The following is a 16,173-nucleotide window of genomic DNA, read 5'->3' as shown; positions in this document are numbered from 1 at the left end:
TGATTACCCCAGGTCTTCTACGACTAGAAACTATTAGCCTTTCAAAACCTTAAACAAAGGGATATGTTTGTACACAAGTACTGGGAGAAGTTCACTCGGTTGCTGAAGTATGTACCCCCATATCAGCAAGACAAGAACCTGAAGCTTAGGAAATTCATTATGGGATTGAACAATAAGATCGAGGGAGCAGTGGATGTTCTTGCTCCCTGAACTATGGAAGAAACCCTTGAGAGAGCCGTTTGTCAAGAACACAAAGTGAAAAGGGAGGACTCTATCCAAGATAACAAGAGGAAAACTAGTAGGAACATAGAAGAAGCCAATTCAGAATCCCACAAAAAGCATTAAAAAATTTCAAGCCCAATAAACTAGAGTCTGGAGGAAATGGTGGTAAAGAATTGAAGGGTAACTCCAACTTAAATGGAGGCAATAAAGGAAATGAAAAGAAGGGACCGCCATTAGGATGTTACACTTGTGGTGGGGATCATTATGCCAACAAGTGCCCTAATAAGCCAAATTCCAATCAGCCACCTTGACCCCCATTACCGCCATAACAAACTGTTTACCAACAGAGGATTCATGCAACACTGGACAATCAACAAGTAGAACAACAATTGGGTCCAATAGGAACTCTAAGTAAGATCTACAAAAACCCTATTTCTATATTAATTGATACAGGGGCAACAAAATGTTTTATATCCCCAAAGTTATTGAGTAGATTTTCTAGAAGAACTAGTTATATGGAAATCCATGGATTGTTGAGTATGCAAACTAGTCAAGGGCTAGGGTAGAGCAGTGCCTGTTTGAGGCCCGGGTTGACTTTTCAAATTTTTCTACAGAGCTGAATCTGTATGTAGCACCTCTTGGGTCCTATGACATCGTCATGGGTATAAATTTGTTTAGTGAACATAAGGCTAAGGTCGATTGCCTTGTCAAGATAGTAGAATGTTTAGATGACCAAGGCAATCCTGTGACCATCAAGGGGATTATACATGAGATCAAATCACACCAAATGTCGGTCATGCAATTTAAAAGATGCAGAAGGAAGGGATGCGAAATCTTCGCGGTATAAAATGAAGACTTGAGAGAACCTATAGATACTACTTGTGGGGATGACTACATCTTCAAAGATGGAAAAATTAGAGAAAAATTGAGGGAATTCTTTGAGGAGAAGTATCCATATCTCAAGAAGTTTCAGGATGTGTTTCCAGAATAACTCCCTGGATTACCTTCGTTTAGAGTATTTGATTTTATGATAGATTTGGTACCTGGGGCGGAACCTATATCTAGAGAACCTTACCGAATGACCACTACTGAGTTAATGGAGATACAAGTGCAACTACAAGATTAATTAGATAAGAAACTTATTCGACCTAGTGTCTCAGCTTGGGGAGTTCTGGTGTTGTTTGTTAGGAAGTGTTGTTTGTTAGGAAGAAGGATGGGACCATGGGACTATGTATAGACAATAGGATGCTTAACAAGGTTACCATTAAGAATAGGTATCCGCTTCCTAGAATTGATGACTTACTTGATCAAATGAGAGGTGCAACTATATTTTCTAAGATCAACTTGAGGTCTAGATATCATGAGCTCCGCATTAAAGACAAAGACATTCAGAAGACTGCTTTCATAACTAGACATGGACATTACGAATTTACTATACTACCATTCATATTAACCAACGTTTTGACAACTTTCATGAATCTTATGAATAACATTTTTTAAAGATTGTTTGGATAAATTTGTGGTAGTGTTTATCGATGACATTCTCATATACTCACAAGATGAGGAGGAACATCAAAGGCACTTAGAGATAGTTTTGCAGAGGTTACGAGAACATAAACTATACGAAAAACTATCCAAATGTTCATCCTATCAAAAAGAGATCCAGTACTTGGGGCACATTGTATCAGCTCAAGGGATAGCTGTAGACCCCACTAAGATCAAGGAAATCAGAGATTGGCCTGTATCTAGGAATGTGACAGAGGTCAGGAGTTTCATGGGTCTAGCAGGATTTTTTTAGGAAATTTGTTAGAGCTTTCTCCAAGATAGCTTACCCTATCACCTCATTTCAAAGAAAGAGGAAGAAGTTCATTTGGACTGAAAAGTGTCAAGTAGCTTTTGAATACTTGAAGGAGAAGTTAACTACTGCCTCGATACTTAAGAGTACCTGATCCTCGGGGCCAATTTGTGGTTATAACGGATGCATTTGGGGAAGGGTTAGGAGGTGTATTGATGCAAGAAGATCAAGTTATTGCCTATGAATCTAGGAAGCTAAAAAATTATGAACAAAATTACGCTCCACATGATCTGGAATTAGCAACCATTGTTCACGCCCTCCAAATGTGGAGGCACTATTTGGTAGGAAAACCCTTTGAGCTCCAATTAGATCACCATGGGCTGAAATATATATTTACTCAGCCTAACCTTAATGCTCGATAAAGGAGATGGTTGGAATTTCTAGTAGATTATGACTTTGAGATCAGCTACATTAAGGGCAAGGAAAACAAGGTAGTAGATGCTTTGAGCTGACGAAGGCATGTGTCAGCTATGGTAGCCATAACTATCGGGCTTAGGGAGCAAGTATCGCAACACCTAATCAGAGACGATTTCTATTGTGAGGTTAGCCAAGCACTTCATAGAGACCCTCAAGATCCTAGGTATGGAGATTATCAATTAGAAGAGGATGGATTGTTGAGATACAGAGGTAGGATGTATGTACCCAAGGTTCCAGAAGTCCAAAGGATGATTTTAGAAGAATTCCACACAACTCCCTATTTTGGACATCCTGGGGTGACCAAGATGATGGCAGATATAAAACCCTTGTATTTTTGGAAGCGAATGAAAAGAGAAATAACAGACTATGTAGCTGGATGCTTTGAGTGTCAAAGAGTCAAGGCAGAGCACGGTTACCTAGTAGGCCTACTACACTCGAATGAGGTGCCCGAATGGAAGTGGTAGATAATTACCATGGATTTCATTTAGGGTTACCCATGACCTAGAACAGACACAATACCGTCTTAGTAGTAGTAGACAGATTAACAAAAGTGGCTCACTTCATACCAAGTAACTTAACAAATGGAGCACTTGAGATTGCTCACAAGTTTGTGCAAGAATTTTTTGGACTTCATGGAATTCCATAAAAGACTATATCCAACAGGGATGCTAGGATAGCATCCAGGTTTTGGAAATTGTATTTTCATCTTTGGGAACCAAGCTAAATATTAGCTCCGCTTACCATCCCGAAACCGATGGTTAGATTGAGAGAGTAAGTCAGGTATTAGAAGATCTCTTAAGAGTGTACTGTATGGATTGACAATACCAATGGGAAATGTATCTCCACTTAGTAGAATTTACTTATAATAACTCCTATCAATCCGCTATCAAGATGACACCCTATGAGGCCTTGTGCAATCGCACATGCAGAACTCCTGTAAGTTGGAACTGAAAATTATCATTGGGCAAGAGATGGTATTAGAGATGGAAGAACAGGTAGTTCAGATCCGTTAGAGGCCGAAGGAGGTAAATGATAGATAAAAGAGTTATGCAAATGCTAAAAGAAACCTAGAGAATTCTAAAAGATTACTATCAAGTTCTAAAAGAATGCCAAATTGGCCCAAAGATACGTGGGACCCTTTGAAGTTTTAGAAGTTATAAATCCGGTGGCCTACAGGATCGCACTACCTCCAGCCTTTGCTAGGATGCATGATGTATTCCATGTATCATATCTTAAGAAATATATCATCCATCATGAGCATGTAATTGATTGGAATCTTTTGTAGGTACAAGACCTAGGAGTTGTGGAAATAGAGTTGCTCAAAATACTTGAGATTTGTAAGCTCCACTTACGAAATCAAGTCATAACCCAATGCAAGGTTTAGTTGAACAGTATACAGAGGAAAATGCCACCTGGGAAGATTATGACATCTTCCAAAACATTCCCCATCTTTTCTCTAGGATTGGAGCATAAATTTTTTGTGATTATCTTTTAAAGAAAAAAAACTATGCTTTGATTACTTATGTAAAATTTTGTTTTCTTTTTGTAAAGTTCATCGGGGACGATGAAACACAAGGGGGAGGGTATGTTACTAAATTTTTGATCTTTAAAAATAATATTTAAGCTGTTGTAATGGTTAGTTAGAAACTCTTGGATATCATGATCTTGTGAAATGAAAGTTATGATTAACCGAATTCATTCATGTGTAAATGACTTGTTAGTTGATTATTATTGTTTTGATTAACAAATGAATGCTTATATTTTACGATAAATGTTAGTCCGTTGTGACAGTTATTAGTTATTGTGTTTTCATGATATTTAAATTTAAATGGAGGAATATGTTATTATTGTGGAATATGCATTTTTGGTTGCAGGAGTAGACGAAGGGGGGAAGCATTGCTAAACGGGATTTAAGGAATGGGGCACCAATTTAGCCCATCGTTAGACCATTAGGTATGGGTTCTAACTATTTTGGTGAAGGATTAACGACTAGGCGACGGAGTATATCTTGGAAAGTCATGAGCTACTTGGTCAATTTTTATAACAAGAGAAATAATAAACATTTAATAGGAGAAGAACTATTACCTCTCTTGTATTCCGAGATTGTGGAAGTGATCAACATTGTGACTTTACACACACAAATATATATATATATATATATATGTCACCATGATATTCTAGTAATATCTATGAATTGCACTTACATGTATATATACATATATGTGTGCATACCTACAGAGAATATAATGATAAAAAAATTATACGTAATCTCAAAATTACCCACGCGTATAGATATATGTATATTTATGTACAATTATAGGTAGAATCCAATAGCATGATGACTATATATATATATATATATATTTGATTTAAACCATGAGAAAGTATAATCTTTATGTTTTATTATGGTTCCATATCGATGAGCATTTGCCACTTTCTTATCGGCATCAAACCTTTAAAATTTGAAATAATGAAGTTCTAGTAACCGATATCAAGCTCTTGATTGTAATTGGAAGCGTGCGAGGCTTTATCTTCCTTCCCCACAACCGAAGGATTTGTTGACTCTAGATTTAACAGAGATTTCAACTACCAGGTAGCCAAAGCAAGATTGCATCTAAGGGCAGCAATCTCCTATGATAGACACAATTTGTTTAGAAAACTCCTTCACTTCAGGCTCTGCAAAACCTAGGTGGGTAGACCTTAGATTCATCCATATGACCAGTGCAAAATACATATCTGAATCTACACAAAACAAATTAAACCCCAATTTCTTCTATGTTCATGTAATAACAAAGGTATAACATAGCTAATATCACAACCTATGAAATCCATTAGCTAAGTGCGGGTATCCTTTTTAGCTCTACAACATGAAAGGGAAAATGATTTTGATTAATTGATTGATATCAGCGTAACCCACATATGAAACAACAATATACTTGCAGATCCTATGATTTATCAATGCCCTATCCATTGGGTATTCCACAAATTACCACATACATTAGGATATTGGTGATCTATCCTTTTATTTTGTAAATCAGACATCTATGTTCAAACTGAACCTCATAATCATCAAATCCTTCTATGAAATCTGCAACCCTGCCAAGATATATCAAGCACTTACATGATTCTTTGAATCAATGACAAAACACATCAAAACATACAACCCAAAACACTGGATCTGTAATCTTTGATCACAAACTGCAAAACGTTAAAACAACAGAGATAGGAGACAAGAATTAGAATGAAACTAAGTTTATTTGCTGCTTTTGTATTCATTTCTTTAAAGCAAATACATTCAAGATGTATGGAAATAACTCATTAAACACATAGTAGATCAGATGTACACATTATAAATCCTTTATTTGTTGTTCATACAAGAGAAAATGCTAAGGAAAAAATGGTGGAATCATAGCTAGAGCCTTGCTCAATAGTCTAGAACCAACAACATCCAACCCTATAGAATGAGAGAAAAGAGAAAGATATAGGAGAATAAAAAGATGGTCGGATCTGATCTGAAAGTGCCAAATGTCATCTTCATTCTTCATTTGCTGTTGTTGCTAAGCCTCTCTCATCTTTCTACAACTGGAAACCAGATCAAATCTCATCATTGTGCCTAACAATCTCACAAATATCTATTAAAAATGATGAGAAAACCCCTTTCTGATAAAATATAAAATTTGGTATCAGAATGTTGCCAAAACCTTCATCAAACTGATTTAGATACAAAATAACACTGCTAGCATGACCCTCCCTCTCCGAATTTGGCGCATATCCATTTCACTGTTTGGCAACAAACTGAATTTTAACTGCCTAATCAGAAATGCAGTTGAATATGGAGCACCTCGGACAAAATTAGGTATAAATCTCACCCATTGATACTTGTGCAAAAACTGATGGCAAATTTGGAAAACAGACTCCGAGAGCTTTCTGTTGATATATAATAGTTCTATATTAGCCTAAAACCCAGGTCCATGGCATCCATTTGAAATTCCAGGTTCAACACTCACTGATCAACAGGCCCTTTCCTTTTGCAAAAAATTACTTTATTATAAAGTCTGAACTTCATAATAAAACTGTCTCAATTAAAAGATTTTTCCCTCTTTTTTAGATTCGGGTCAAACTTTAGTTGACCATGTGTGACATGTGGCACAATTCTAGTGGTCTGTCCCTACACAGTCACTGCCACATCATCATCAACTGGACACCTCTGCCATCTAGGCACCACGTGGCACCATCTGATTCGCACACAGAATGACACATCTGACTAGGCCTGTTGCTACGCAGCGACCTTTGATTGGGTCTCTATGTTGCTATCCTTAATTGGTGTGCATCTTCCCATGTGACTATGCGACAACTGTCGATTGCCACATGCCGCAATCTTGTGTGTCCGATCTGAACTTGCCTTGTCAGCATTGCCACCATGTGTCAGCTTGTCACTATGTTGCATTCTGAGTCATCTGCCTGCCATGTCATCATGAGATAGTGACATGACACCACATGTCACCTTGCCAGCTCAACATTGAGATGTGTGCCATGTGTCGTGCTTTGATTGGTCCATCCTATTGCCAAGTCATCCATTGTCATCTGCATATGTGCCACTTGGCGTTTTCACATCGGTTGTTGGGTTTCCAAGTCACTGAGTCAATTTGGTCAAAATTTCACTATCATCCATGCATGATTGATTGGGTCCCATTGAGAACAACCTCCACTTGTCATAAAGCTATAAAGCTTTAGACACTTAGAAAGCAAGTGCTCTCATATAAAAATGTTCGAACAAAAACCACCTAACTAGTGTGGGATATCTTCCTTGACTGTTGCTGCCCTTTTTACTACAAAACTCATGCTTCATTGCATGTTGTTGGTTCACCATTCGAAAAATCTACTGAAGTAAATGGAATTCCAGATGGCGACGAAGGTACTAATGCTAGCATATTTACATATACATATCTTTTGATTTTTTCCTTCACCCATTCCCTAATGAAGACTAAATCCTTGCAAATATTGGGGAAACTACATGCACTCTGTAAAACACATCCTTTATGTTTTCTTGTGTTTGTTGCAATCAAACTGGAAAAGATCTTTCAAATTGTCAAGTTCGCCTTTAGACTCATCATTAGATAATAAGAAGTGATTTGCATTGTTAACGATCACAATGTGGGCTACGCTCTTTATCCAGTCTCCATATGAATGCTGCTTCAAACTCAACACAATGTTTCCCCCAACTCACATTTCAAAGTTTATTATCACATTTCAGTGATACAGCCATCGCCTTCTAACACTTGAATGCCCCTCTTGAAAATCATGTGTTTTGTGCACCCTAATCAGCATTTTCCATAAAAAGAAATTAACACCCTCATCTACTAACAAAATTGCCTTATGTGCGTTGGCTTTGCGGATCATTCTTTTGTTGCTTTGTGTCCGAATAAGCAGACAAGGAGGAGAATTCAACCTGCAGAGCTGTTGACTCCCCTATATTCATCTTGGTCCACATTCAAATGCAATATATTAGACTTTACAAATGATAATTTATTTACAGATCAGGCAGGTCACCCCCATATTTGTCAGTCACGATGTCTTTCATTTGAAAACAAGGCCATATCTTCCTCTTGCAATCATCAGAGCACACAATGATCTCCTCATAACCGCATGGATTTTGCCAAAAACTAAACTGATTTCGATCAAATCAGACTTCTCACACTACCCATGATCCTTCATAATCAGCACCCATTTGTTATCACTCATTGCATTGGTATACAACCTTGGCCGCTCGTATCATTTTGCTCTACAAAATGTTTACATCACCCACATCCTCCCCATTTGGCGATTTGCCTCTTCATCATAATTGTCTTTGTCTAAAACAAAAGCCGCCATATTTGAGGAAGATCCAGCCAAGGCAGCTTCCGCATAAAAATATTCATCACTTGAGCCTTAGTCTTCACCGAAGCCTATCTGTACCTCAGGCCCCTCATACTGTTCTTGGATGTCCTCATAATCCACATTATTTTCAGATTTTTTTAACTCGCAATGTGGAGGGTTAAAAAATGGTGCATATATTTGTAGATTTGATTTGAAAAGTCATCCCAACTTTCTCATTAACCGAGTTCCAAAACAGTTATCTTTCACGACTTGTGCTTTAGGAAAGAGAATTAAATAATAGGGCCTTTTAAGAGACATACAACTGTTCCTAGATCAAGTCTATTCCATTGAGGAGAATCTCCATAACACTATCCCATGAAAAAGCTTGAGATACTGGTACCCTAGAAAAGGCCATTATAATAATGAATTTCCACGAGTATAAGCCTTTGGACCTTCCTGATATTTTCAATTTCCTCATTTAGATAACATTGGGTATATAACTCCGCACATTTATGTGAAGGCAAATAATGATATGTGCATATTTAAAACCTCAATTTTTGACACAAACTTACCAAGTTAAAATGCCATACTTGATGATGTAATTTTTTTTTTCAAACTTACTTAACTGGCATCTTGAAATGATCTGCTGAGCTCATACACTTGACTGAACTCAAAATAGATCATTGTTCGAACCTTTAAGAATCATTTTCAATCTTTTTAACAATCTGAAAATTTTGTCTCTTCCGCATTCTTGCAGACCCTCTACACCTCCTCACCATTTCAGGCTACCATGCCGGTGATTCCCAGGTGCTCACGAGTCATATCCACCATACACCTCTCCACCCATTATTGCTGTTGAATTCCTTGGTGTTAATAATATTTTGGATTTGCTCAGAAACTTGTGATAGCATGTGTAATGATGTTCATTCATTTATACAATCAGGTTTTTGAACACTACTATTTGAATTGATAAATGATGTTTAACTACAAGGATAATTGGTGAAGATCTTCAATGAACTCTATATAATGCAGGGAACCAACAGCAAGATATTATGAATTAATCTCAATCTAACAATGCTTAGCCGGCTATGGTCGTGTTTCCAAATCAGGAAAATAAAAACATCATTACAATGCAATATCCTTATTTTATTTCTGTTATTTATCTTCTTGAATCCGAACCATGCACATAACAGTGTTAGGGAATCTGTGAGTTATTGACATGGGAAGTACGAATGGAAAGGAATAAGGAAACATGAATTGTAACACGACACTATGGGTGTGGTATTCTGTACTCATGCTGTAGACTCAGCATTTTAAATACAAGATAATGCATGACTGCAACACGGCATTAAGTTAATGGTATTCTGAATAGATTCAGCGATTTAGATACATGGTTAAGCATGAGTTGCAACACAATGTATGATAGTGGTATTCTATATCTATGCTACAGACTCAGCGATTTAAATGCAAGGAAAAACATGATTGCAACACAGCATAATGATAATGGTATAAATGAATGTATTACATTCTGAGCTGAATTAGTTGTTCACAGATATCATTGCATTTCCATATCTTATAACATGATTGATTCACTCTTATGAATAAAGAACATCTATGATATAAAGATAGTTTCCAAAGAACTAGAAATCTATTTCTGTCCACCACAATTCATTCTGTAATTATATTGGTTTCAGGATTTGAATATTATTATACAAACAGATACACGACTGGTATGGAAAATAAAATATAAATTGGTTCAAAGCTCGGTCGATTTCATTGGACAATCAAGGCTCACAGCTGGCATAGCAGTAATAATAGAGAACATACATGGTTCGATAGTTCTTACAGATGTAGTAAGTGAAAGTATATTAAAAACAGATCAGAAACAGACCTTACATGAATCCTCTATTAAAATCTGGAAAGGCTTGCGCTTGGAAGGTTGTCTTCAATTCTGTTCTGTGACCTGCGGCAAGGTATGAAGAGGAATGATTCAGCAGTAAATAATTTGAATACCGAGCTCTGTTGTTTGGGTGGTACTGGCAGTAATGAGTTCGAAGGCAGAATGAAATGCGAGAGTGTGTGATACGATTATGAGAGTCTATAATATAGATATGAACCTGACTCTACGGCTTCCTTCAGTTTAAAAGAATCCATTCGAATTCCCAAGATGACCATTCGGATTCCAAATATTAAATCAACTATGAAGAGAGAAAAGAATAAAAGAAAAATAAGCTGGAAAGAAGAATTGGAAGATTATAATTTGAAATTTATAATAATTCAATTATTATAACTCTAACATTATTATAATGTACACATCACACTATTAAATTATTAAATGATAATGGTGCCAAATCATCTTTATATTATATTAATATGCATGCTTATAAATATTTATTAAAATAATATGATGAAAGATAAATTAAAATCCTTTGAGATACTTTTATATATTTTAACCCAATTATTTTAATTAAATTATTTATTTAAATAACTCATGGGGTTCCACAGATGTGTCCTGTTTTAAATCACTATGTCCTCTACCCGTCTACCTAGTGATGGTGATGCCCTGCCTAATTCTTTTCTGACAATGCTTCCACCCCTTCGACATGCTTCCTGTAAGGAATTTCTCCGTAATTAAATTTAATAATCATAACAGTTAAGCTTCATCTTATTCCATTAATTCGTGATTAACAATCAACTAACATGTCATCTTCACTTGAAATCATAACGACTAACCATCTTACCATTTTGCCAGATTATAACAAATTAAACTGCCAACTGACTTCATGCGGACCTCAACAGCTATATTTCAAGCTAGGTCAAAAATTGGGATGTAACACAAAGGAACCAGCTCCAACTAATTTGTAACCGGCAATAATTTGTTTAGGGGGGCCCATAGATTTGTAGGGTAGGGCATCTTGCATCTGCATGCACCACAACCCCATAGAATTGTAGGCTTGCCCTTATTTCCCTTGTAATAGTAGGGGTCGTCCTTCATTACTCGATAGAGTTGCTACCTTATTCTCATTTAATTCTTCTAGATCTCTGGATGCCATGTCCAAATTGAATTGCTTGCTTTGTTTGAGGGTTTGTTTGGAGATAAACTACAAGTTAAAAACCATCTTTGTCCAGGTTTGGGAAATATGGTGGATAGAGATTTATGGGTGGCATGATTATTTTCATGACATGTGATGCCATAACACCTAGCTCCTCATTATTGTCTCTTTGCCATGGAACACTAGGTGGACCTTAACCCAATAATTTTGGTTTGTTTATATTTATTTTTGAAGTGTTAAGGCATTGATAATTTTGTATCTCTTTAGTGTTATTCAATTATTTTATAAATTTGCTAATTAAGGGCTATATATGCAATATCCCCATCCTAATGAGTCCAATAAGGTAAATTATTAGCCCTTTTAATTGAGTTCCCGAAGGCTAATGAGTTAGAATTAGGGAACATTGGAGATATTTGATCTAGCGGAATGACATTATGAGACGATTATTTGGGTGTTGACAGTTATGATGATCATAATGCCCTTTTTGGAGTGATTTCAGATTAGTTTCCACATACTGTTTTAATAAGTCACTTTTAGGCGCCCACTGAGCTGGTTGTCATCATTTCTATGCCTAGACATGTTGGTGGGAGTAGTGGATGTCATTGGCCCAATATTTGATATACTTTGGTGATTTATTTTTTAAATAATGATAAGTTAATGTTTTATTATGTTAAATAATATTTAACTTTATTGTTATTTAGTATATTATAAAATAAGTCTGTTTGGGTGTCAGGATTACAGTGCAATGTGAATATTTAATAAAGGGAGCCCTTCAGAGCTTTAAATGCACTCTATAAAGTCTTTGATTTTATTTTAATATTTTAAATGGTTATTTGATATAGGCCAATTCCTTCTCGGAAAATATAGAAGAGAAAGTTGTAGGTCATTTCTCTTATGCTGAGTTTGATGTTTTGATTTTGGTTTTTTTTCTCTTGGAGGGGATTGCTTCTTCTTAAGTCTGTGAGGAAAAAACCACTTGCAGGCGAAATTGTCCACATTGTTGAAAGACACAATCTGGAGGATGCTTGGTGTTTTCATTTAGGAGACAGAATGGGGCTATTTGGCGATATAAATATTTAATCTTGATGGAGTTGACACAGCAGATCTGTTTTGGGTGAGCTGATTGAGAATTTTTTTGAGGATTTTGCTTACATTGGCTGGCTGTACCATTACAATTCTTGACTTCACTTTGTGCAGTGGGCCTCACACTTCTTCTTGGGACGTGAGCCTTCTTGGAGAGGTGTTTGAGGGGTTTGTGGTGTCTATTTGCACATTGGGTGTATCTTGGATTGCCACAGTTTTACATCTTCCTTGGCCAACATAGAGGGTTCTTGGGAGTGGCATCCATTTCCAAGGAGGTCAGGATACATATTTTGTGATCAACTAAAGCCATATTTTTGCTGCATTTTTCTGGGTACGTTTGAAATAGACATGTAATGCTAGTTAATGACCTATGTTGCTCTTACATTTGGAAAAAATGTGCTTTCAAATCGGAAATAAAATCTGAAATTCCCAGCTCTATGTGTTTTGAGTTTTTACCAAATTTATAAGTTATTAGTTGGTGCAAATGTTTCTCTTATCTGCACTTTATTTGTCAATCCAAAAGTAGTGGAAAACACTTCTCCAAACATAAAAAAACAGAAGGCAAACAGGGCTGTATTTTGCAAAATTTGAATATAGAAAACATGGGGTAATAGAGGATGTTAGTGATCCTCTTTTAGGGCAATTAGTGGCTAGAGGGTGGACCTGCCGATTTCTTCAATTTTCATATTGTTTTCACACTGGTGTCAATGATGTACATCAAATGGGCTATTGATACTAAACTGAATACTTTTGATTATTGCAGTCCAAGATACTCAAAGCTACAACATTTTTATAAATATTTAGGAATGACCTAAATCACATAACTGTGCTTACTTCGAAGAATATATGGGGTACTTTATTTATTTTAGGTCATTCTTTAATATTTTTTTCTTTCTTGATGCAGGAATTAGTGAATGAGTTCCAGAAGACAACTGAGGAAGGTATTAAGATTTTTCTGTTTCTAGTTTAGTGAAGTGATTGTCATAATGCTTTCCCATTTTTTATTTTGTTTTCATATTTTTATTCATCAGTCTTTTGTGTTGGCATATGATTATTATTGACTTTTATCACCGTGTTCATAAATCCAGAGGTGTGCGTATAGTTAAATTTTAGAAGTTTGGCTTAATAATCAAATAAGGTGAAAGTTACAAAGGACAATTCTACCTCAGAAAGGTTACTTGTCATTACTATAGGAGTGACCTCAATTTTCCAAGAGGAATGCTCCTTCAATTAATAGGATTTCTTGCACCAATTAGTGGGCATCTAAAAAATACTTATTGCTCTTAGTTGTTAAGCATATTTAGTTTGGATAATCTGAAAAAATGTGCATGAGTCTATGCAAAAAGTGTGGATAAATACTTTAGAACATGCTTTATGTTACAGTGTCCACTGAATAGTGAACAAGACAAGACAAGCAGTATAAATGATTAATTATTAATCATGAGCTAAAAATGGGTAGAAGTGTGTTACTGATAGGACACAACCACTGTTTCTCATTATTTATTTAAGCTTCATTGATCATTTGTATTTAAATTACTTAAGATTTCAATGATTCCTAATTTTGCTAACAAGCAGCGTGCTAACATGACAACCAACAAAAAAACTCTTCTTGTACTCAGTTTTTTTTTTTTTTTTTGATGGAGGGTTCAGACCTGCGAGGCACAAAGCCTGTGAGCTACCAACCAGCGAAGGCCACCACATAGAATTTTTAGGAACCCGCTACGGACCCACTCGTGCCTGAAACCTCTTTGGCATAGAGTCAAGGACTGAGGGGCATCTACGCCGTCAAAATCACCCGGGGCACGATCTCGACCTCATCCCTTGTGATGTCGGAGCCTTGCACTCAGCAAGACTTGATCCTTGGTGGGTTCTTTGTGAGCCATTCAACTTCACTAGTAGACCAAGGGCCCATTGACTTCTACTCAGTTATTTAATTAGACGTGCATTCCAAATTTTATTAAGACCACCTAACAATAGAACAAATGTCTTCATAATCTATTCGAACTATTTGATTTGATCCGAGCTACTAAATACTCTTCCATATGTCTTCAGCCAATGTATCCACCATATGGGCATAAAAATACATCTTGGACATGCATATGAACAAGCTTTTGCATCACCATAAATGTTGTGTGGCAAATTAGTATTGACATCTATGTATTAGGAATATTAGGATGCAAAAAGGTAGGTTTGGTATTGTTTGTTGAATAGGTTATTCTATTAGTGGTGTGAATGTGTTTGCATTGAGTTGTTAAAACAATTTAATGTATTTAGGAAAGTTGGTTGTAGAAGTCTCCTAAATAATAGGATATGGAAATCCTTTAAATTTGTACTCAGATACTAATTCTCTCCCAAAACATCCAGATGCTGATGTGGGTGTGTTTACAGCGCCTCCACAAGCATCCACAGGCCCATTTCTTGGGTGCATATGGGAAGCAATTGGACACATTAGAGAGCATCCATGGGCCTTGATGCCTTTACAACACCCAAAAGGACATAAATTTTGCTTTTTGCATGTGCTTTATTCATTTCAATTTGTATATTTGTGTTTGTGAAATTTGAAGTTGAACTATCAATGGTGAAATATCATACTATGGGATGGTTTATTTTTTGTATATTTCTTGCATTTCTTTGCATACACACACACACATACAGATGCATCCGAAATACCAAAAAAGAAATTTCGAACATTTGATTCTCACATCCACATCCACATCATCATCAGTAACTTAGAATTTGTAATGAACTAGATTGAAAAATGGAGAAGAAGCACTTATTATTTGTTCTTCAGTATTCTTGCTTTAGTTGTCTCTGCCCATATTTATTGCATGGTACCAAGGCAAGATCTTTTTTGTGGCATATTATTGTGTGTTGGAGGAAGAGATAATTATCAATGATGTCATATTGGTAGTGTCAAAGCAGTGTTGTATCTCCATTGCACGCTTAATATCATAGACAAGATCTCTACACCATATTAGAGCCCTCCACTTAGTCACATTGATTTGGTGATTGGGATCAAGGTTGATTAACTAAGCCCTCAACTCCAAGAAAACAGTTCAATAAACTCCACGACTGCCCAGTGGACGACCTTGTCAAAGATGTTCATCTCTCAATAAAGCATAGTTTTGGTTTGATTGAGTTTATAAGGGCCGTTTAGAGAGTTGACAAGTTTGAATTATCATATGAATGTTGTCAATGCTGGATATGTCCATTCAAGGGTTTCAGAGCTTGACGAAGCTTCATTGAAGACGTCATTATTTAAAAAAGAAGTCAAGTTTGCTGTCCGAGTGCTACAAGCTGAAGGAGAAATGAATGCCTGCTTGCATTGCTAGTGTTCAAGAGTGGTATTTGGGCTATGTGCTAATTTCGTGAAGGTTGTGCTGTGCAATGCAAATCTGATCATTGTGATGTTCATCTCTTCTAGCAATATGTACATATAAAATTGTGAAGCATCCTTCAAGCAAATAGTAGTTTTATATTATCTAGTTTAGATTTTATAAGTTCATCTATATATTAAGTATTTAATGATGTAAATAGATGGAAACTAAATAGCTATCATAATTTATTTTTGGTTGTATTTTATTAGATCCTTTAGAGATATGTGTGTGCTTTAAAAAAAGGAGAAAGCTGTCATTGTTTCAATTATAATTGGATTTATTATTTTCTTGTACGCAACATCCATCTTAA

At 36.1% G+C, this 16,173-nt stretch overlaps 1 protein-coding gene across 2 annotated transcripts in view; it reads left to right on the top strand.

Moving 5' to 3' along the window:
• Positions 1–16,173, top strand: part of LOC149571623 (ARM repeat superfamily protein) — an 82,785-nt gene that overhangs the window by 41,767 nt on the left and 24,845 nt on the right. For both annotated transcript variants that reach the window (XM_089813090.1, XM_089813091.1), the window contains exon 2: positions 13,391–13,427. In XM_089813090.1, coding sequence (XP_089669216.1) covers positions 13,391–13,427 — 37 coding nt within the window. The remainder of the gene's footprint in view (positions 1–13,390; positions 13,428–16,173) is intronic.

Source organism: Cupressus sempervirens, chromosome 2, assembly GCF_028749045.1.
Source record: "Cupressus sempervirens isolate cs-2001-9-10 chromosome 2, ASM2874904v1, whole genome shotgun sequence".
Classification (NCBI taxonomy): Eukaryota; Viridiplantae; Streptophyta; class Pinopsida; order Cupressales; family Cupressaceae; genus Cupressus; species Cupressus sempervirens.
Note: the sequence above shows the minus strand (reverse complement) of the source record. Positions and strands in the feature narration are given on the sequence as shown.